General features: G+C 44.6%; 1 protein-coding gene across 1 annotated transcript in view; it reads left to right on the top strand.

The window, feature by feature from the left end:
• The window catches only part of ETV6 (ETS variant transcription factor 6), a 342,518-nt gene that overhangs the window by 295,228 nt on the left and 23,719 nt on the right, over window positions 1-23,571 (top strand). Inside the window, exon 5 of the mRNA XM_036759590.1 lies at window positions 7,914-8,459. Coding sequence (XP_036615485.1) covers window positions 7,914-8,459 — 546 coding nt within the window. The remainder of the gene's footprint in view (window positions 1-7,913; window positions 8,460-23,571) is intronic.

The raw sequence follows: 23,571 nt of genomic DNA, 5'->3' as shown, positions 1-23,571 counted from the left end.
TGTCCTGTTGCACCTTTTTATTGAGACCAGATGAAAGATGGCTTGCTTTAGCAGAGCCTGTGGGACAAGAAAAGGGAGCCCCTCTCCACCAAGAAGCTAGCATTTGTGTGGAGCCTGAAAGTTTGCAAAGTGACATCAAGACATTCAATCCTCACAACAGCCCCGTGAGCCAGATGCTGTTATTCTCCCCATTATATGTAAGAGGAAGTGGCTTGCCCAGGGTCCCACAGCTAAGTCAGTGAGGCAGCACTTGGCTCTGCCTGACTCCCGATTCTAAGGCTCTATCCACTCCCCCTGCTCATGGAGTATACCCTGCAGTACATGCAGACTACATTATTTGTAGTGTATAGATTACAGTAATTTGGAGCCTGGAGAAAGAAAGCCAATTCCTTCATGCAGTTTTGCATATTTTTCCCATTCTGAGAAACTTACAGATAGCTAGTTTGTTTAGGCTGGGTTCAGCAGGGTGCCAACAAATTTTAAGCCTTTGAGCCTTGGAAATTAGAAGTTTTCTTTTTAGCCCCTTTCACTGTTGCTTTTGAAATTCTAGGAACCTCTGGTTTCTTGTTTATGACCTCAAATGTGTATGAATCATAAACTCCAGACTGGGACAGTTTCCTCCCCTTGCAAAGGAAACTGGTTACAGTTGGCGAGTGGTGGAGATGTACAGACTAAAATGGGTGGGTAAAGGGTCAGTGGAAAGTCATAGGGCCAGGTCTCCTGAGCAGCTCTGAGCATGAGCCACAAGGCTTGGGGAAGGGGAGCTGAGTTAGGAAGGCGTGTATGAGGATATGGGGCCTTATAGGTGAGGACCAAAAAAGAGGGAGGAGGGGGGAAATAGTCTGGACTCTGCCTCCCTTTTCTCTGTGAATTAAAAACCTCTTTTCTAGCCCCTGTAGAGAGTATAAGAGTAACCAGGAAACTGATAAGCTTTTGTAATTTCCACAGTTCTTTTCAATCTTTTTGTAAAATTGTTGTGAGAAGCAAACATCTTTGGGAGTGTGTAGAAAGCTGGAGACTAAAGTGGAGGTCGTTAGATGGAGGAATAGAGAGAATGTGTCCTTGCAGTCAGGAATCCCTGAGTTCAAATCCTGCTTCAGACATTTCCTAGCCATGTGAATGGAGGCAAGTTGCTTAAGCTCTCTGTGTCCCAGTTTCCTCATCAGTAAAATGAGGGAATTATCCTTCTGAGTTCCGTTCCATCTCTAAATCTGTGATCCTATGAATCTGGGTGACTTGAGAGTTATCTGTTAGTATCATTAACATCACTGACATTTTCTTTTCCTTTTCATCTAGAGCTTTGAGAGTCTTGGGAGAGAAGAGGAAATGTCTGACTAAATTTTATTTTTACTTCTCTAAATGAAAATCTGAACTTTTCGTTTATTTTCTACTGGAAATTTCCCAGTCTGAAAGTCATGGCATTAGTCAGACCTCAAAGCATTTGGGATTTGTTGGTTATTATTTATAATAGGGTTCCATTTAAGTAGGATCTTCATGAATCTTAAATAAGAGATCTCTTCTGATGAACAAAAGGAAATGAGGCTTTAATTCACATGAAGAGGGGCAACAGAGTCCAGAATCCTTTTTTTTTTCTTGCTGATACTCACGTATAAGGCCCAGTTTTATTCGAAGATATTTGGTAAAGAGGAGAGATTTTATATTTACATGAGCTTTCTATAAGGAAATAGGATTTAGTCATTATGGTTGGAAGCATCACACTTGGAGTCAGATTTGGCTTCAAATCCTACCTCAGACTCTTCATCTTGTGATCACAGATGAGTCGGTTAACCAGTAAGAGCCTCTATTTCCTAATCTGTAAGTTGAGGGTAACAGTGCCCACATTATGTATTTCACAGATGTATGAAAAGCACTTTGTAGAACTTAAAGCACTCTATAACTGCTTATTATTATTATTATTATTCATCGAGAAGGATAACCTTGCTCTCCCTTCTTCCTTTCCCGCATAAACAAATTGTGTTAGATTTTATCCGTTATTGTTTTCCCTTCCTATATTGGGAACTTCCAAATGAGAGCAGCAGCATGGATTGCTTCCCAGTTTTCCATCTGGGCAAGTCACCAAGAACAAACCCAGACATCAAGGCCAGACCAAAAAAATCTTGCTTTAGACAGAGGACTCCTACATCTGGGAGATTTAATGCACCCACTGTCCGCTCAGTGTATTTCCTGTGTCCGGAGCGTCTCTGCCTGCCGGCTCTGGTCTCTGAGTTTCCATACCCTTCTGCCAACTTATAATAACAGAGACAGCAGGCAGCCGGGTAAGAATGTCATAACCCACTCCGCACGTGGTTGCATGCTTTGCAAACTGAAACAAAGCTTAGAAAGTCTGATTGTAGGCCTTTTAGCCTTGATAGTGGCCATGCCCCAGACCACTAGGAGCCTGGAATTAAATACCATCGGGTCCAGCTCTTTACCATTAATGTTATCATCTCCATCAAGTACTTCCTTTCTGAGTTGGTATCTGCAGATAAATAAATCTCCCAAGTTGTGTTCCTGGCCAGACAGAACCTTAGCTGTAAGAAAACTCCGAAGTGGATTATCCAGGGCCCTGCCTCCCTCTTTCCTTGTTCCCAAAGCTGGGCAGGACCGGAGTGGAATCTCCACAGGAGATCGCATCACTTCCTCTTTCAGCATGGCACCAAAGTTTGCCTTCCTCTCCGAGCCTTCCCAGACTTCCTCTGGCTTGCCCTGGATACACCCACACACAATCAGCTTTGAAGCCCAGCACATCAAAGAATGCCTGCAGGTAACCAGGGTGCTGACCGAGGGGCTGCTTCCTTTCTGAAATTTGTAAGGAGGGAAACGGGTTCAGGAAATAGGATACACGCTTCTCAGAAAATCTTTGTGTATGTGTAAGCCTTAATAACTCAGCGTGATAGAAACCATCTGTAAGTGGAATTTGAAAGGAAATTTATTAAGCTTTAGGACAACTACATTACACAGTTGTATACAATGTATTTTTTTATTCAGATCCTGTCTCAGCATCTTAGGCTTTTTGGAAGAGTCACCATTGAGTAATGGAAAGAGGAAAGAAGGTAATGGAAAAAAAGGCTTAGGATTGGGTTCTGGCTCTGCCCCTAAACTGCCACAGGCAACTCACTCAGTATCTTGGGCTATAAAATGAGTGTAATAATATTTATACTCTCTGCCTCCTAGAGTTACTCAAATACTCAACAGGATTTGCTCTTTCATTGAGGTGGATGCTTCCACCAGTAATGCTGATCACAATCCATCCATACCTGCACATCCTACACAACGACCACCACAGAGGATCTGCCTCCCACATTTGGGACCTTCCTTATTTCTCCCTCATACCCTAAGTATAAACCAGTAGAGTACTCAGATTGTCTGTTTGGGTGCTAATCTCCAGGCCTCCCCACAAGACCAGCCCATCTTCTTCAATTATGTAATCCTTTGGTGGTATCGTATTGTTTGTTCATCATTCTTTGGTGTGTGATGCAGCCTTCTCACATGCACCGTGTGCCCCCTGAACAATGCTAAATTTTAATTCTTTGGAAAGGACAGTTACGTATCCTATGGTTCATAACCATAAAGTAATATGGAAGACCAAACCAGCTGATGGATGTAAACTTTAAATGTACATAAATGTAAGCTAGTATTATTATCTTGCACAACACACACACACACACACACACACAAAGAAATGCTTATTATAGATAAGCTTGACTTTTCACTCTGGCCAGCAAATGCAAGTTTATGGAGTGATAAACTATAATATCAATTAAGTTGGATATCTTTGATTGAGTCTTATTAGATGCTAAACCCCAGGCCCAAACCCATATCTATTAGGTGCTAAGCCTATGTGGACGTGAAACCCTCAGGGTCCTAAGGGGAGTTGCTAAGACCAGAGCCAATAGTAAGAGCTTAAGTTCTGGTCACTCAAATGACGTTTGATGATGGCTAAAGAGTGCATAAAAAGAGAGAACAGAGCTATTTGCTTAGGGCACTGGCTTTGGCGGTGCGCTGATGTGGAGACTCTGGGCAGCTGTAGTTAAGAGCCCTTCACCTTCTAAACCCAAATGTTGGGACTTTGTTAAACTGTGGTAACTATGCATTGAGATTTGAATCGGACAAGGTCTGTCTGTTGATGTTTGTAATTTGTTTGTATTTGCTCTGAAGCTCAGGGTGCTGGCTTTTCCCCCTGAGCTGAGCAAATGATATTTGTATGCTGGATTAAAGTAAGATTGTTAACCCCTTAACGTTGCTTTCCTTAGTAAAGCAGATCAAAAGAACCTGTTTTGGCAGCTTTCTGTGTGCTGGTTGTTGGTGGGTCTTACACCTCTACAGCAGCTGCTAGCAGATTGTTGCAACATAAATCCATATGGGCTGTGAAAAGAAAATTCAGCACTCATTACCTGGAAGTTTATGTATTATTTTTGTTAAGATCTGTAATCAGGATGGACTGTGCCCCCGGGTACCAAAATTAGAGGGTGTTTACTACACTTATACCCCTTCAACAAGTCAGAACTACTGAGCTTAACATCTGATTAGCAAAAATAATTAATTAAAATATGAAGCTCCCTGGCCTCACCCTGTTTTTCCCCTCCATAATAGAATTCCCAATGGCAGCTGGTTTTGTTAAGCCCATCCCTGCCCCCATAGTCACACATACACAGACCAGTGTCCTAGGGTCTCTTCCTCCATAATAACTTGTGTTTCATGTGGTTTAAGGTCTTCATCTCCCCTCGCTCCCAACCAACCTCCCCACAGCTGAATTTTCTGTTTAAAAATTGATTTGAGAGTGCTTTTCCTATCCCAGGCCCATTTTGGGATACTTGGCATAGAAGCCAGAATTGCTAATTAGGCTGTTTCTGTTACTCTTACAAGCTATGTTTTTAGCGATGTAAAACCTGCATAAACACTGTAATGAAACACCTATACGTAGTCTGTGTGTGTGTGTGTGTGTGTGTGTGTGTGTGTGTGTTTGGATTAAAGTGGAGACATTAGTATAAGCATCTCTGTAAAATCACAAAATAATGCCTTTTTGACCTCAAAGAGTTTAAGGTTTAACAGTCGTGAACAATGTGCCTTTTGCCCACTATTACACTTGATAAATGACCTCTATTCACAGCTCAAAATTCCTACGTTCTGCTGACTATTACTATAAAAGGCTCTTAAGAATTTCATGCTGCAGTTTCTTCCCATTCAATCTAGGGAATAAAGGTTATATTTGGGGGGGGGTTTTAAATCTTCTGCTTCCTGAGCCCCACCAGGTTCCCAAATGCTCTTTAGGTTGCCCTAATAAGTGTTATGTGTGAACAAAGTTGATTTCTTTAGATGCTTTAGAGTTTGGGGGAAGGGAAAAGGGAGAAAAACTCAACCCTTATAGAATATGTGTGTATATATACACACACATACACGCATACATATATGTATATATTATACACGATATAAACTATATATTTATATGTATGTAAATGTAGACAAAACAATTCCCACATTAGCCATGTTTGAAAATGAGCCCATCACCTCTTGGTCAGGAAGTGAGTAGCCGGCTGTATCATCGTTTCTCTGAAATCATGGTTGGCTATTACATTGATCAGAGTTCTTCAGTCTTCCAAAATGGTTTGTCTTCATTATATTGTTGCCATACCGTAAAAATTGTTATCCTGGTTCTCATTTCATACTGCCTCAGTTCACACACTTCTCGAGGATTCCCTGAAACAATCCTTTTCATCATTTCTTTTGTTTTAATAGATTCTTATTTATTTCCTTAAATAGTTCCCAATACATGTAAAAAATTTCAACATTCATTTTTTTAAAAAAAAAATTTGAGTTCCAAATCTGTTCTTTTCCTCTTGCCCTCCCTTCCTCAGAAGGCAAGAAATATGATATCACTTAAACATATGAAGTCATCCAGAATATATTTACATATTAGCCGTGTTGCAAAAGAAAACACACACACACACACACACACACACACACACACACACGAAAAAGAAAGAAATTTTTACAAATATGCTTCAGTCAGCATTCAGACTCCATTGGTTTTCTCTTTGTGGAGGTAGATAGCACTTTTCATCATGGGTCCTTTAGATCGTCTTGGATCGTTGTCTTGATCAGGGTTGATCATCCTCACAATATTGCTGTTACTGTGCACAATTCACCCTTTCTTAAAGTGTAGTATTCCTCCATTACATTCATATGCCATAATTTGTTCAGCCATTCTTCAATTGATAGACACTGCCCCCCCCACCTTACTTTCTAGTTCTTTTCTGTAACAAAAAGAGCTGCTACAAATATTTTTGTCCATACGAATCTTTTTCCTCTTCATCTCTTTAGGCTTAGTACTGTTATCTCTAGGCCAAAGGGTACGCATGTGTATTAGGGTCATTTTAGTGACACCGTTCCAAATTTAAATGCTGCTTCTGTTTACAAAATGAAACCGAACATCCCGTAGTTAGACTACAGTGTGAGTCCCTTGAAGCTTGGGGCTTCTGTGTCTCCCTGACACTTAACACAGTGCTTCAGACTTAGTAAACACTTACCTGCTTGTTGACTTATAATGACCAAGCTTGGCCCAGATAAGGTTCCTTTTTAACCTGTATCCTCAAAAAGCCTCTAACTTGCCTCTCCCAGTTAAGAGGTCCAAAGCCAGACTACAGAGAGGGAGATTAGAGGAAGCGGAAGTGCTGATTACAGACAGCTTTCTTAAGGAATATGGCTGAGAAAGGGAGGAGAGGGGCTGGCTTTGCTGAGGAGAAGGGCTACCTACCTCTTCATCAGAGACTGGGATCAAGGAGGAAATGGTCAGGAATGATGTCATGGGTTTGAGAGAAGGGAACTCTTGGCCCTACTCCCCACTTTGACATCAGTACCTCGAGACTGAAAGCCAGCTAGATATTTAATCAAGTAAAAGAACTGGAGTTAAGATTACAGTAAGTTTCACATAGCCCAGAACCTAATTTGAACTTTTAAAATGCTGAATTCAGAGTGAGAAAGATAGGAGTTCAGCTCCAGTAATGAAATCTTCCTACCTTTGTAACCACTGGCTACTAACTTAAACCTCTCTGAGCATGAAGGAAGACTTAAGTAATTTTTAGATGGATTTGTAGAGGAAACTACCACATCAGTGAGGTCACAGAGGTCTGACATATTGACACACTGTTCTGGCTACATAAAGTCACTGATTTTGGAGGTAAAACGACTTTCTCAGTCCCACCTTTGTTTTATATTATGGCCTAAGATCTGTCAGTCATTGCCCTGGTCTTTGTTTGTCACATCTGTAAAAAGAGGAATTTTAGCTACCTTACCAAGGTATTGTAAAAATTTAATTCAGCTAATATTTCCTAAGCACCCAGATGCTGGGTTTAGGTAAACCAGATTTAGATAAGGCAGGGCTCTCAATCCAGGAAGGAGATGGGACACACATATGGATAACCATCTTACAGGGTAATATGTAAGTTTTATGTGAAGACTTGGCAGGAAGGAGCCATTAGTGACTTAGGCAATTCAGGAAGTCTTCCTGAAGGAGCTGGCAGGTCTGGAATGGAAACTCTAAGGCCATTTCTCACTCTTAAGAGTCTGTATTTCTTTAAACCAGCTATTGAAAAGAGGAGGGTGAAATAAGAGAAGGGCTGAGCATAGATATTTGAGTTTATTGTGCTTATAGGCAACTAATATGTGATTAAATGTTTGTGGAAATTCTTGGTTTGCTTGGTGGTGAGGAAAGAATTGTAAGTATGTGTAATATGTAAATAAATACTTTATATAATTAAAAACCTCTGAGAATGAGTACCCTGACCTCCTAGGAAGAAAGGTGCCACATTATACAAATGTAAACTCTAGTGACTGCTTTATTTCAGCCTCTTTACTCATAGTCCATAACATTTTTGTTTTTTATTTATTTGTTTATTTTTTTTCTTTTTCCCCAGATAATTGTGTCCAGAGATCTTCAAGGCCATCGGTGGAAAATATGCACCACAATCCTCCTACCATTGAACTCTTGCATCGTTCCAGGTCACCTATCACAACCAACCACCGGCCTTCCCCAGACCCTGACCAGCGGCCCATCCGGTCCCCGCTGGACAACATGATCCGTCGCCTTTCCCCATCGGAGCGGATCCCAGGCCCGAGGCTTCACCAGGAGAACAACCACCAGGAGTCCTACCCTCTGTCAGTGTCTCCCATGGAGAACAATCACTGCCCACCCTCCTCTGAAGCCCACCCAAAGCCATCTAGCCCTCGTCAGGAGAACACTCGGGTCATTCAGCTGATGCCCAGCCCCATCATGCACCCTTTGATACTGAACCCCCGGCACTCAGTGGATTTCAAACAGTCCAGGCTGTCAGAGGACGGACTTCATAGGGAAGGGAAGCCCATCAACCTGTCACACCGGGAAGACTTGGCCTATATGAACCACATCATGGTCTCCGTCTCCCCACCGGAGGAGCACGCCATGCCTATTGGGAGAATAGCAGGTAAGCAGGAACCAGGCCCCATGTCTTCTTCTTCACCGTCCCCAGTGTCAGCCAGGCCTGGCAGTGACAAAGGTCAGGAGTCACCTTTGGAATGAGCCTTGCCCCACTCCTAGCAAGGTGCCGGTAAAAATGGTATCATTGGAAAGGGAGTCTCCAGAGTAGCCGAGAGGAAGCCCCTATAATGGAGCCATTAATGAGCTTCTGGGATGGGGCAGTTAATGATCCTCTCAACATTTTTAAGAAAAAAAAGTCCAAAGTCCAGTTGACGAGGGAAGTCAGAAGAGGCATGGCTGAGCAAAATGAGAGGGTTTATGACCGTGTTAATGGTCCTGTCCTTAGGTTTTCACCAGCTAATTAGTGACCAGTCGGAGCATAAAGAAGCTTTGCCTCACTCAGGCCTTTAATTTCACTCCTCAGGTGGTCAGCTCTGTGTGCCTTTCACCTTGGGAGTGTAGAACAGAAACAGGATTAGGGCTTCTGTGTCCAGGGCAGGTGCTCCCGGGTCACCTGGTCAAAGGAAACCCCGTCCAACATCCTCCTGGTGGTCATAGCCCCAGACTCAACCAAGCCAAGAAATCAAACCAGGGAGCAAAAAGCAAGCTTGTGACTTCAGCATTAATAATAACAACGATACCGAAAATGACAATAAGTACTTTATAGGGATTATCTCATTTGAGTCTCACAACAGCCCTGTGACAGGTATTATTTATGCCAGGTTTTTAGATAAGGAAATAGGTCAAGAGAGGTAAATAGAGATAGGGTGGAGCAGTGGAAAGGGTTCAGGATATAGAGTTACAGAATCTGGGTTCAAATTTGACCTTTTCTCCTCGCTGCCCGTGGGAGCCCAAACAAGTCACTTTATATGTCTGGTCCTCAGTTTCCCTCTGTTAAATGAGATTGGTCTTGATGACTTTACAGTGCCAGCCCTGAGCCTGTGACTCTCGCCAGTGGCCACGCAGCTAATGCATGTTAGAGGCAGTATTTGAACCAAAGTCTTCCCAACTCCCGTGCCAGCCCTCTGTCCGCAAGCATGCCGGGCAACACTCCAAAGCATCCTCTGATTAAAATGTGCCAGGAAAATATTTAACGAAATAAATAAAAACGCAAGAGAGTAGACATAATATTAACGTGCGATCTTCTAAGTCAGTATGCTGTCATCAGGTATCCTTGCCTATGGTTTGGTGGCCTCCATTTTTATTTGAGTTTGACACCCCTATCTAAGACCATCATTGTTGTTCAGTCACGTCCGACTCTTTGTGGCCCCATTTGGGGTTTTCTTGGCAAAGATGTTGGAGTGGTCTGCCATTTCCTTCTCCGGTTCATTTGACAGATGAGGAAACCGAGGCAAACAGGGTTAGGTGACTTGCCCAGGGCCACACAGCTAGTAATTGTCCGAGGCTGCATTTGAACCCAGGAAGATGAGTCTTTCTGGCTCTATCTGCCACACCACCCAGCTGCCCCAGACCTTACCGTCTCATCACAGTTATGCTCATACAAATCCGCCTCATTTAACAGGGAAGTTGAATGATTTGCCCTTGGCCAACCAGCTGGGTAGATGACCCAGCCAGCATGCGCGCTCAGCGTGAACCCATGCTTGCGTCTAACTTGAAGAGGCAGTCATTAACACGAGCGAAATGGTGTGAGATTTTCCAGAAAGCTGCCCCTCTAGCCGCTTTGCAAGCTTCATTTTTCTGAGAACGGTTGCGGCTGCCTCCCCCACTGAAAATTAGGCGAGGAACGATCCCAGGAAAAAAGACGTACAAGTTCAGCTACTCCCGCGCTGACTGCTGCCATTGAGAGTTGTCAGGCCTCACTTACAGGCCTAAATTTATCTCCAGTCCTACAGAAAGCTCAAGCGTCGTCTCACCTTTTCTCATTGTAAATAATTTACGTCACGAATGCTAGCTCAGGAAATGAAGAGGAGAGAGAGAGATGGTTTGTGCTTTAAAAGAAACAGCGATGAGAAAAGGAGGAAAAAGCCAGCATCTTTAGGGAGACATACTGGCAGCCCCCCACATTGCTAGGAGAAAGGGACAGCTTCAGCATGCTGCCGGCCTGCTGTGTGAGCTTTGTTAGCCCGTGTTTCTATAGCACTTTAATAGAAAGTACGCTTTTGTGAGATGGAGCTCTGGGACCTAGAGTCAGGAAGCCCTGAGTTCAAATCCCACCCCAGACACATCCTAGCTGTGTGACCCTGGGCGAGTCACTTAACCCTGTTTGCCTCAGTTTCCTCATCTGTCAAATGAGCCGGAGAAGGAAATGGCAAACCCTTCCAATGTTTTTGCCAAGAAAACCCCAAGTAGTGTCACAGAGAGTCGGACGTGACTGAACTACAGTGACAGTATGGTCTTGGATAGGGGTGTCAGACTGCCGGTGTTGTTGTGAGGATCAGACGAGATAATCACTGTAAAAGCCTCGGCACGTAGTAGCCCTGTGTGAATATTGTACCCCCTTACATAGGAGGAAACCGAGGACCACAAAGCTTGAGTAACTTACCCGAGGGCAAAGCTGGTAAAGGGTTATGATAACAGGTGCTTCAAGGTTTACAAAGCACTATACATATATGAAATTTTATGTATATATTTGTATGTATGTATGTATGTGTGTATATATATATAATGTGTGTGTGTATTTATATATATATATATGAAATTTCATTCTGATCCTCACAATAACCCTGAGGACACTGAGCTGAGTGACTCGCCCAGAGTCACACCACTACCAAGGGTCTGAGGTAGAATTCGCACTCGGGTCTTGCCGGCTCCAAGTCTGGTGCTCTCTTCATGGCCCCACCTCACTAGTTTTAGAGTTTTTAAAAGTGCTGAAGCTAGCATTTGAATTTGGGCATCCGGCGATCTTGCTGCTGCGCTAGTTTTTTGGAGCCAGCCCTGTGATTTCATTGGTTTAGAGGAAATTCCCTCCACCATGCTCGACTGGAAATGACCCATCTTGGGTGGGTCCCAGGCAAGACTCTTCTCGCATCCCAGGCAGGGTGGCCAGGATCGAGCCTCCTAATGGTTCAGAGCCTCGCTCCAAAATAAGAGTTGGCTGGGCGGGCGGGTGGGAGACTTCCTCGAGCCAGCCTTCTGCAGATGTGTTCAGCACATCAGACTTTCTGCACAAAGCTCTCTACCCCCATCTCCTCAGTTGACATCACAGCTTTAGAACTGGAAGGGACTTTGTGCCCTCTGGTGTGGCCAGTCATTTTTACAGTGAGGAAGCTGAGATCCAGAGTCGCTGAGCCGTTTGCCCGAGGTTGCAGCGGTGATGAGGAGCAGAACCAAAATCCTAACCTTCTGTCTCCACGTCCAGAGCAGGTCTTCCATGAATGAATGAATGAATGAATGAATGAATGAAAAACACTTATTCATGGCTGACCATGTACTTAGTAGTCACTGTGCGGGCAGTGGGGGTACAAATAAAGCAAACATGGCAGCCCTTGTTTACATTCTCATGAGGGATGATAACACACACAGGGTAGCAGGCATTGGAATGGGGTGGATGGAGGGCAAGTGATCCCAAAGGTGGGAAGAGGAGGCCCGAACGTAGGCATCACAGCTTGGAGGTGGCCAATAAGTGGCACGGGCAGGCCCAGAACCAGGTAACGCAAGGTCAAAGCTCTCCATGCAGACCCCAAAGTCTATACATAAACCAAGGAAATTCCATATTAAACATGTTTTATTGGGAAGTTTTGGTTCTGGACCTGTTATGCATTGGCATAAGGAACTCCTTTTGAAAGAACCCCTTCTCCCTGTAGGTCTGCACCTTAGAGTCAGAGTGTCCTGAGGGCACCGAGGGGTTCGGTGACTTGTCTGAGGTCACAGAGCTGGTATGTGTCAGGGCCAGCTCACACACCCAGGTCCTCCTCGCTTCAGGGCCAGCTCTCTCCACCGTGCCACACTGTGTCTTTGTTAATAGGTTTAAAAAATTAATGTCTATATTAGTCTCTTGCAACTCCAATGCCCATTTCTCGGTCTCGGAGGCTTTCTATGGTGGATATACTTGTAAAATCAGAAAGCATACTGGAAAGCACACCAAGATAGAGGAACCATGGTGAAGACAGGAGGCCAGAGGATGCAGCAGAAAGTTGACTTGCAGGAGTTAAATCTCTAAATGTGCCTGGAGAAGAAGGGACTCACCTGAGAAATGACCTCCAATCCAGTGAACATTTAGTAAGTGTCTACGGTGTGCAGAGTTCTGTAGCATTCTCTTTTTTTTATGGTGCTTTATTTAGTATGCAAGAGAAAGAACAGCTGTATAGGGCTGCTTGTCAGCCTATACAGTTAGACCAAATTTGGATTTACGCCTTCAGTCTGGAGGATGAATGACAAAATGTTGACACCCTGTGCAGAGCTGCAAGCCCACACTAGATTAAGATGTACCTTGGAAATTTTAGCAAAAGAAACAAAAATACAGTGCAATATAGATAATGTCAACTTGTGGTTTTCTAAGTCAATGTGTGGCCTCTAGGGTTGCATTTCCATTTGAGGCTGACACGATGGTTTTACAGCATTGCAGATCTAGAGCTGGTCTAGAAGATAGGGAGACTGGGTGCAGGATCTGACTCAAACAGACTTGTCATGTAACCTGTGTGAACTTTTTACATATCACAGTTAACTTTTTTTTTTTGAGGCAATCAGGGTTAAGTGACTTGCCCAGGGTCAGCTAGTAAGTGTCTGAGGTCACACTTGAACTCGGGTCCTCTTGACTCTAGGGCCAGTGTTCTCTCCACTGCGCCACGTAGCTGCCCCTCGCAGTTAACTTTTGAACCCTTGCTTGAACAATTGCAGAGAAAGTGCCAATCTGCGTTAGTAGACTGAATTTCCTGACCAGGGGCTTTCCTGTACCAGTGAAATCACAGACTGATAAGACGTGGGTGTAAATAACAACAAATATAAAATAGAATATAACTGCCCAAAAGATGTATGTTGTGTGCTGCAAGAGTCTGGGGAGGGAAAGGGTACTTTCAGGTAGGGGACTAGGGGCGAGACAGAGGGGCCTTCCTGACATGAGGGCCGCCTGAGCCGATCCTTAGGGAAGGGGAGGGACAACATGAGCCAAGAGCTGGCCATGCTTCCATATGGAATAAGACGGTCATCTTTTTATACTCTAGGTGAAAATTCATATCCAACAGGCCACAGAGATTGACTTTTCTAAAATCTTAGATTAGAGTCTTATATTTTGGCTCCTAACTGCGCTCTATATTTTAAGGAGCCGTTGTGGTGTGGTGGAAAGTGTACTTGTCTTGGAACCAGGAAGCCTGGGTTCAAGTCTCAGTTGGAATACTAGCTGTGTAGGTCACTTTACTTCTCTCCATCTCAGTTTTCCCATCTTTAAAATGGGGATAGTTCATAACGGGACTTCCTTTCCCACCTAAGCCCTGGAGGACTCCTGTGTTGCCAGCAGGGAGCAGTCCAGAGAGCAGCCAGCGGGACAAGGAGATCACTGTGGGTTGTCCTGCTCAAAAGAGCTGAGCATCCAGCAGACAGCACAATCAGTCCATAATTCTTGCTCCCAGATGTGATGTTCCATCTTTAGTCTCTGTACTTTTGCCGAGGCTGTCTGAGTTTCATGGCTGCAATACACTTTCTCCTCCCCTCGGCTTAGTGGGGCCACCCCTCCAAAATTATCTCATATGTCCTTACTTATCTAAACATTAGCAGGAAGAAACCTCTCTACCCGCAGTACCTCACACATAGTAGGTGCTTTAAAAATGTTTGCTGAAATCTTCACATGTGCCTCAGGCTACTCTTTTAGACTTATTTTTCCCCTTTAAGAGCACCCTTGATTTTAATTTTAGCCTCTATATAGATGTGCACGTTCATGCGTGCGCACGCTCTCTCTCTCTCTCTCTCTCTCTCTCTCTCTCCTCACAGTGTGACTTATTCTGGGTCCTACACTTCCTTAGGAAAGGCCCTGAACCTCATGCCTCCCCTTCCACCCCCTCCATAACTGCCCTGACTCATAGGAAAGGCCTTGGTCCTTGGGTTGGACTCCTTCACCAATAATGATTGATAACATCCTCTGTTTTTATGGTTTTCCAGGTCTCTCCTCCCGGGGTTTTCATGACCCTCTCCAGGTTCTCCTCCTACTTGTCTGGCTGGCTCCTTCTGTGTCTTTTTTGCCGATTTATTACCCTTCCGTGACTTGCCTCCTTTGTGTGTATTTTCCCCCCAGGCTCTGCCTTAACTCTCCTCCTCCCTGTTCTCTCTATACTTTCTCTTGGGGACGTCATTTGCTTTTAGGGTTTGATTTCTCCCATCTTTTTTTTTTGAGGGGGGAAGGCAGGACAATTGGGGTTAAGTGACTTGCCCAAGGTCACACAGCTAGTAAGTGTGTCAAGCGTGAGGCTGGATTTGAACTCAGGTCCTCCTGACTCCAGGGCTGGTGCTCTACTCACTGTGCCACCTAGCTGCCCCCATAATTTCTCCCATCTATACAGATCACTGTATCCAGTCCTGGTCTTTGTACTGAGTTCTGGTCCCCCCTCACCAACTCCCTGCTGCATGTCTCCAACTGGCTGTTCTGTAGGCATCTCAAATCAAACATACCAGGTTATGCACGTGTGATCTCTTCTGCCAGTCCCTCCCCCATCCCTCTCCTTACGTCCTCATTTCCATAAGGGGCACGGCACCAGGCTGCACCCTTAGAATAGTCATCCTGGACTTAGCACTCTCACGTTCATATCCAGATAGGTGGCACAATGGTCAGAGCATTGGGCCTAGAGTTAGGAAGGCCTGAGTTCAAATGTAGCCTCAGACACAAGGTCACTGTGTGACCTTGAGCAAATCCCTTGACCTCTGCTTGCCTCGGGTGTGAAATGGGGATAATAATATCCCCTACCTCCCAGGCTCATTGCAAAGATCAAATGGACTATATTTGTAAAGAGCTTAGCACAGTGCCAGGCACATAGTAGGCACCGTAGAAATGCAAGCCGCTATCATCACCACCATCATCATCATCGTTACAGCAATGTCATCATAAAATTGTTTCCCTGTTCCTGCTTACTTCACTCTGCGTTTCTTCCACTTCTCTCTAAGTCTTACCAGATTTCTCTGAAACCAGTTTTCCTCATTTCTTACAGCATAATAGTATTCCATTATAGGTCAACTGGATGGCACAGTGGATGGAGCACTGACTGGGCCTGGAGCCAGGAAGACTCATCTTCCCCGTGACCTCAGACACTTACTAGCTGCGTGACCCCCGGTACCCACCTCTGCTTGCCTTCACTTCCTTATCTGTAAAATGAGCTGGAGAAGGAAATAGCCAACCACTCCAGTGTCTTAGCCAAGAAGACCCCAAATGGGGTCACGAAGAGTCAGACGCGACGGAAAACAACTGGACAACAACAAATTCCATTGCAATCATATAACAGAATTTATTATTAATTAATTAATGGCAATTAATGAGCACCGCCTCAGTTTCCAGTTCTTTGCCACCAGAGGGAAAAAAAAGTGCTGCTATAAGTATTTTTATATTCATGATTTCTTTAATTCTTTTTAAAAAATCCCTTCGAGGTACCAGCCTCCTTAGTTGTATCACTGGGTCAGAGATTAGGCATAATTTGATCATTTGAGGATCATAGTTTCAAATTTCTTCCCAGAATGGTTGGGCCAAAGGAGATAATATCAAATTAGATGATATTTGTAAGCATATATCACAATCTGGCATGTAGTAGGAGCTTAATAAATGCTTATTGACGGACTGACCAATTCATAAGTGCATCTGAGGGCCTGTTTTCACAAAGGCCCCTCCAACACTTGTCATTCTCCTTTTCCATCACCTTCCCAATCAGACAGATGGGTGGAAGCAGAACCTCAGCGTTGCTTTAATTTGCATTTCTCTTATAAGTATTAATGGTTTGGAGCATTTTTTCCACACGGCCATTGATAGCTTGGCTTTCTCCCTCTGAAAACGCACTGTTCATAACTGCTCTGACCGTCGATCAGTATGTTAAATTTGAGTCATCCGTTGTACATTTTGGAAGTAAAACCCAGGTTCTCATTAGTTACTGGGTGAGTTAGGTGTTGGACAATGACCTTGAGGCCTAGGCAGCGGCCTGCCTGTCCCAGGTCAGGAAGGAGAGGGGAAGGAGTCCTGAGACAAAGGAGGCATTGATGCGGAGAAACTGGCTGCTTTCTCAGGCTTAGCCTCCTTTCCTTGGAAGTCATCTTAAGCACTTTTTTTTTTCCTCACTTCCTTTGAAGCTTCAGTTTATTGGCAGGGCTTTGAGATAATTAGCTTAATTACTATTGGGGGTGGCAAACATCCTCCGGAGCAGATATTCTGAGAAGCTTGGATGGGGTCCCACCTCGACTTAGTCACTTTTTTTGTGTGAGCCTCTGAAGGAGAGAGAGGCCATCCTGAGGAGGAAGCTCCTTTTTCATCTCCCCACCCCCACTCCCCCCTGCCCCGGGACAAAGTCAGGGAGGTGACTTGACCAGAAATTCTGGTTTGAGGCTGGGGGGAGGGCGGTATCCCGGCTTCACTGCCCAGACTCTCCTGAGTTCACTGAGTCATGAGTCCCTTGACTTTACCCAGACTTGAACAAATAAAAAGGAACAAGTAGTTTATTTAATCTTAGCTTTGCAATGTGAGCCTCAGATACCACATTCCCCAGTGTTGGCTGTGTGCTGGATGGAACCTGAGGTAAGGGAGTGGGGGTGGGGAGTCCATCCTCTTCCACAGTTAGGATTCTAACCACTGCACCACCTAATTGTGTCAGTTTTAAGAACATAGATGCCCAGTGGCAGCAGGCTCTAGTCGGGAAGCATAGATATGCATTTCCTGCCTCGGATTCAGCCTGCTGCCTCTGAGCATCTCTGGTTCTTACATTTGAGGCAACTGGGTCATGCAGTGGTGAGAACACTGGACCTGGAGTCAGGAAGACCTGAGTTCAAATGTGAGCTTAGATACTTACGAGCCTTGTGACCTTGGGCAAGTCACTTAACCTCAGTTTGCCTCAATTTCATCAACTTTAAAAGGAGGCAGCTAGGTGGCTCAGTGGATAGAGCTCTGGGCCTGGAATCAAGAAGACCTGAGTTCAAATCTGGGCCCAGACACTTGCTAGCTGTGTGGCCCCGAGCAAGTCGCTTAGCCCCTCTTTGCCTTGATCTACTGGAGAAGAAGATGGCAAACCACTCCAGTGTCCTTGTCAAGAAAACCCCACAGACACAGTATTGGCATGCTGTGGTCTGCAGGCTCAGGAGGAGTCAGACCCACCTGAACAACAACCACAAAAATGGGGATGATAATGGCACCTACCTCCCAGGATTGTTGTGAGGCTCAAATGAGATGATATTTGTAAAGTGCTTAGCAAAGTGCCTAGCATGCAGCAGGAGCTTAATAAATGCTCATTTCCTTCCTTCTTTCCTTTCTTCCTTCCTTCCTTCATCCCTGCCTTCTTACGTTTTACTAACCTCCAGCTAGACAGGAAACTAGTGGCCATTTACACCGTATTAAAAAATCGTCTGTCAAGAACTAGAAGAGGCCTTAGAAGTTAATTAGTACAGGGGGCAGCTAGGTGGTGCAGTGAGTAGAGCACCGGCCCTGGAGTCAGGAGGACCTGAGTTCAAATGTGGCCTCAGACACTTGACACACTTACTAGCTATGTGACCTTGGGCAAATCACTTAACCCCAATTGCCCTGCCTTCCCTTCCCACCCCACCCCACCCCCTGGGGGAAAAAAAAGAAGTTAATTAGTTTACCTTCCTCCTTTTATGGAAGAGGAAACTGAAACCTCGATAGTTTAAGAAGGTTGTACAGTGTCACACAGGCTATTAAGTGGCAGAATCAGCCACTTGAACTCGGCTCCTGTGCCTCCAAGTTCTGCTTTCTTTCCACTGCACCACAGACCTGAATTTATCAGGCTACAGTCGGTGTGAGAGAAAGAAAAGCGGGTAGAGCAAGACCTCGGCATCCTGGTGTTTACATCACTTCTCTTTTTCTTTTGCTCAGATTTCTTCCCATCATCTTCAAATGTAGCACTAGCTAGTTAGCGGCGTCGCTGGTTTGGGAGTCTTGGCTCGGTCTTGTCTCTTGTCTTTCAAAGCCTTAAACAAGATTATTTAATAAATAGACTGAAAAATATTGACCAGAGAGGGACACTAGCTTCTCCTTGTTGAATTCAGGCACCATCAAAACTCAGCCTTGGTGGCTTGCATTTAAAACCTCACATAAGAAGAGCATAGAATTGCTTCCTTTGAAACTTCCCTAAGATTCAGATGAACCACCATCAAAACAGACTCTTCTCGTCAAGAAATTCACTTTCCTACTTAATTTTTAGAGTGTCAGTTTGGTCTAGCTTTTCTGTTTCTTTAGAACCAATATTGGTCAAATATAAATTGCCCTCCTCCCTCATCTCTGCTTCCTGAACTTACACACATCTCCAGTAAGAGACAGATGTGGAAAGGAAAAATCTTTCTTCTTAATCACAAGAAAAGATTTTTTTTTTTTGAGGCATTCGGGGTTAAATCACTGACCCAGGGTCACACAGCTAATACGCATCTGAAGGCAGATTTGAACTCAGGTTCTCCAGACTTCAGGGCTTGTGCTCTATCCAGTTCACCACCTTGCTGCCTGGGATTTTTTTTTTTTTTTACAACAGCTTTTTACTGATGCCTTTTGAGTTTTAGGTCATAATCTTTTCCTGAAAACTTCCCACCCCACCGTCAAGACTTCCCCTTGTAACAAAAAAAACAATTAGGCCAAACTGACTGAAAAAAGCAACCATATCTAATTGTGTATATGACATTTTACTCCATTGGAACGAGGGTTGTTTCTTTCAATATCTATTCTTGGGGACCGAAATTTGTCATCGCAGTTAATCTGAGTTCAGCTGCCTGTTAGCTTCACTTGGGTTGTGCGGTTGTGGGGCTGTGGATAGAGCTCAGAACTTGGGAGGCAGGAAGCCCTGAGCTTGAATCTGGTCTCGGGCACTTTGTGAACCTTGGCAAGTCACTTAACCCTGTTTGCCTCAGTTTCCTTATCTGTAAAATGAGCTGGAGAAGGAAATGGCAAACTGCTCCAGTATCTTTGCCAAGAAATGATGCCATGACCCCAGTGAGGTCGTAGAGAGTCATGCATGACTGAACCACAACGACAGTATTTATATATACGTACACATATATTATTTTATGTGTTATTATATATTATTTTAGTGGGGATAGCCTAGTATACCTCATCAGGGAGAGAAAGGAGAATCCATTCTCTTCACAATTAGAAAATGATAGCTACTTCGTGTTTTGTCCATTCAGCAGCAAAGCAAAGCTTTCTCTTTGAGGACATAGACTGATTTTGCTCTTATATCTACACCACCATGGTGCCTCATAATATAGTAGCCTTATAATTACTGTCTATTGAATTGAAATGAATTTTTAAAAATATATTGTGTTTACTATATGTTAATCGTTGCATTAAATACTGGGGATAGAAGTAGGAAAAAAGTAAGATAGTCCCTCCTCTTGAGGGGTGCACACTCTAGAAAAGGGAGATAGCCCATAAAAGAAAGTTCAGCCATGGGGAAGATGGAAGAGCCCCCAGGTCCTGGGGGTGCTTCAGTGAAGGAGATGGCAAGCCCCAGAGGTCATCAAAAGGTAGACAAGTTGTTAGAAACAGGAGCAACAGGACTTCACAGCAAAAGAGATCCATGCCTTCCGCGCCAGAACTGAGATGCTGTTTTTTAAGCACAGATTGGCCTGTATCAATAAGCATAGTAAATGGGAAACATGAAAAGAACCTTCTCGCTCAATAGTCAGCACTCTGGGATTTCCCCTAGAAATGCAAGGCAAAATCTTACATCTTTTGAAGTCATAATTAAGAAGACACTACCAACTAGGGCCTGAAAAGAACAGCGGTTCAGATACCCCATATCAGATAGCCTATGTCACCATGCCTCTTTGCTGGTAGTGGTCCAGATGAGCCATTGTCTTCCAGCCAGGCACCTGTAGATGAATCGAGGGAGATTTCTATCAATGAGGAGGTGGGGCCACCCAGCTCAGGCAGCATAGGTACCAGAGAGGCATAATGGGGTAACAGGTCTCACGGTCATTCGGGCCTCTGCTGGCAAACATAGCCATTTTCATATGACCACCATTCTCTTGGCTCAGGGCTATATCCAAAGGCTTGCTTGGCCAAAGAATAATTCCAGTTTTTGTATATGATCTAAGTATGTGTTTCTGTTACGCCCCACGGGTGCTCATAAGCAGGGCCCCTAAAGCCTTCCATTAAGCAGTGCCTCGTCACAGAATCCCACAATGAGACCCTGAGCAAGTCACTTAACCTCTCTTGGTTTCCTTGGTTGGTCAAATAGCACCTGCCCTGCAGGGTTGTTTGTCCGCCACACACCTGGCCCAGTCCTCTAGGGAGGCTCCCTCTCTGGAGGACTAGGGATCTTCCCTGAAAATCTCCCTGAATTGTACTTCTCTCTGCTTTCTACAACAGTGTGTACAGTTTGTGGTCTATCTCCAGGGGAAGCAGCTCCCTGCCTTGCAGGGGGCCTACGCACCATTTGAGGTTATTGGTGAGGTGGCTCCATCCACAGTAACAGACATCTCGGCAGAGGTAGGGGAAATGTCTTTGGCCCATAGGGTACAGACTCAGCATCCCCTAAGCACATTTCTACTAAGAAAGGTCCTTGTGTAACATTCTGTATAGGCAAAGCCCAAGCCTCATTTGCTACACTGAGTCATCATTTCTCTCCATTCATGCTGCTTGGGTATTCTTCCCTCTAAATGGAGTCCTGGGAACTAATACCTCAGTTCTATTTAACCTCTTAACCATCAGGTAGCTTTTGCAAAGGGATGTTTGCTTCAAAGATTTAGCAAGAACAAATATATAAACATTACTTCCAAGGCCTCAGGAGCACAATCTCCCTGAAATCACCCCAGTCTGGGGCTGGGGGAATTAGACTCATAATTTAGCTCATTCTTCCTACATAATACTGGTTCTACCAAGTTCATTTCCTGATACAGCAGGAGTACCTAGTGAATGCTTCCATTCGTCTGTGGCCCTGAAGGTTGCCACGTGCCCTAAGTATCAATGCTGGGCTAGCTACAAAATCCAGCCTAGGTTCTGACTTCCTGTGATTTAATAGTCAACCTTTGAAACTCTCAAGGTTGGAGACTACACTGTCTTCACTCAGAATGGAAAAGAACAAACAAAGAGGCCAAGAGATCTATTTCTTGGGGACATATGTTTTTTTTGGGGGGGGGACATATGTTGATCTCAGAAGAGAGGTAAGGCCTTTCCCCTTAAAGCATAGTCCACCACAAACTATGGATGAAGGAGTTACCTAATGAAGCCAGGGGTGCCAATGAATGATTCCTTCATTCACTGAAGTATGACTGAGGCTTTTTCATACCTCCACAGCCAATCACAAAGGCTCCCATTTACCATGAGGTTAATCAACCACAGCCTAATAGACAGAACGTCTATTAGGCCTACACCATAGTTGGCTCTTTTCTTACAAAGTTTTCCTAGAAGCATGCTCCCTACATCCATCCTGGGCGGAGATTGTATCAGCCAAGCATGCCGATGGAATCTGCTCACGTACCAGAGTGCCATTACAGAGGGAATAGCCGCCCAGAGCTGGGGAGGAGGGAAAGATGAAGTGAGTTCAGTTCCTCATGATTGTCTGCCCAAGATTGACTGGCTCAGGCAGTGGGTCTCTCCTCTACGTGAGAGGGGGTTGACATGTGTAATCTTAGTTCACGCTCCCCAGTTGCAAGGGATATCTGCACTAGAGAAAGATGGACCACTCTTACCTTCCTAGCCCTGAAGAGTTCTGCTATGTGTCTGCTAGAGGTTCAATTTTTATTTTAGTTGGAACCCTAAAAATACTGGTGTGCTCTGCTTTCCTTGTGGGTCACATGTGAGTGGTGGGAGGGTGTCCTTTAGTTTAATCAGTTATTCTTCGTCTCATAGGAGAGAGCTTGTAACTGGAGATGTGGGGTCCCGGTGTCATGAAGCCAGGATTTGAAATGGCACTTCCTTTGTGCTGCCCAGACCTCCCCCCACCCTTGTCAATGCAAATGACAATTTAAGTTCTCTTTCACGTCAACCTGTTTTATTGTTCAGCTGAACTTGACATTCCTAGGTTAAAACAGGGTTTCAGACAATCATTTGTCCATTGACAGAGGGCTAGTCCCCTGTTTGAGAAGGGGACAGGTTTGACAGTTTTCAGTGTGTAGCAAATATTCTTGAAGAATGTAGTGGTAGAATTGACCAAGAGAGGAAGAGACAGTCCTTTCCTTAATTTATGGCATCAGTGGGCAACACATGCTTACACACGTGTGTGTACATATGTGCATGAATACATATGTACATGCATATGGTACCATTAATTTCAGGGGGTAGGGAGGTAAGGGCAGAGAGTTGACTATGGAATTAAAAGGGGATTAAAAGAAGCACCCAAACCTGACACAGCTTCTCTTGTCTCATAAAGTCAGCATATTTCCCCAACTACCGGCTTAATTAAAGCTCTCATTTATCATGACTGCATGTAATTTGGGGCTTCCATTTATGACGGATACAGGGAACTAAAGAAGGCAGGCCAGCTGAGCATCATCTGGGAGGGGCTGTGGAGGAAAGGCACAAGAAGGAAATGAATGAGGCAGCCACCTGGATCTCCAGCCAGCTGAAGGCTTCTGGGCGTAGTGCAGAGTGGCGTTCGTCCAGGGGTCAGGAAAGGGCTGTGCCGTCTAGCCAGACTTTCAAGGGCCTTTGAAATGCCCCTCCAGAAAACAGCTAAAATCCCCAAAAGCCAACGCTTGATAAGAGAATAATCATGATGGCTGACTTTAATTTGCATAGTGCTTTAAAACGTATAAAGCACTTTACATACAGGATCCCTTTGGGTCCTCATGATAATCTGAAGAGGTAGGGGCTCTGAATATTGGTGGCCTCATAACAGCATGGTAGATAGAGCTCTGGCCTCAGAATCAGAAACACATGGTTCAAGTGCCCACTCTGACACCTCCTGGCTATGTGATATACTTAGCCTCTCTGTTCTCTAGGTGGCTAAGACTGGAAGTTGGCCCAGCCTGCGTTAGTAGAGTTGGTAGGAGTTTCTCTCATCTGGGAGTTCCTGATAACAAATAAAATCACAAGTCCT

This window comes from Trichosurus vulpecula, chromosome 5 (genome assembly GCF_011100635.1).
Source record: "Trichosurus vulpecula isolate mTriVul1 chromosome 5, mTriVul1.pri, whole genome shotgun sequence".
In the NCBI taxonomy this organism is placed as follows: Eukaryota; Metazoa; Chordata; class Mammalia; order Diprotodontia; family Phalangeridae; genus Trichosurus; species Trichosurus vulpecula.
The sequence above is the reverse complement of the archived record's forward strand: the minus strand, read 5'-3'. Positions and strand labels throughout refer to the sequence as shown.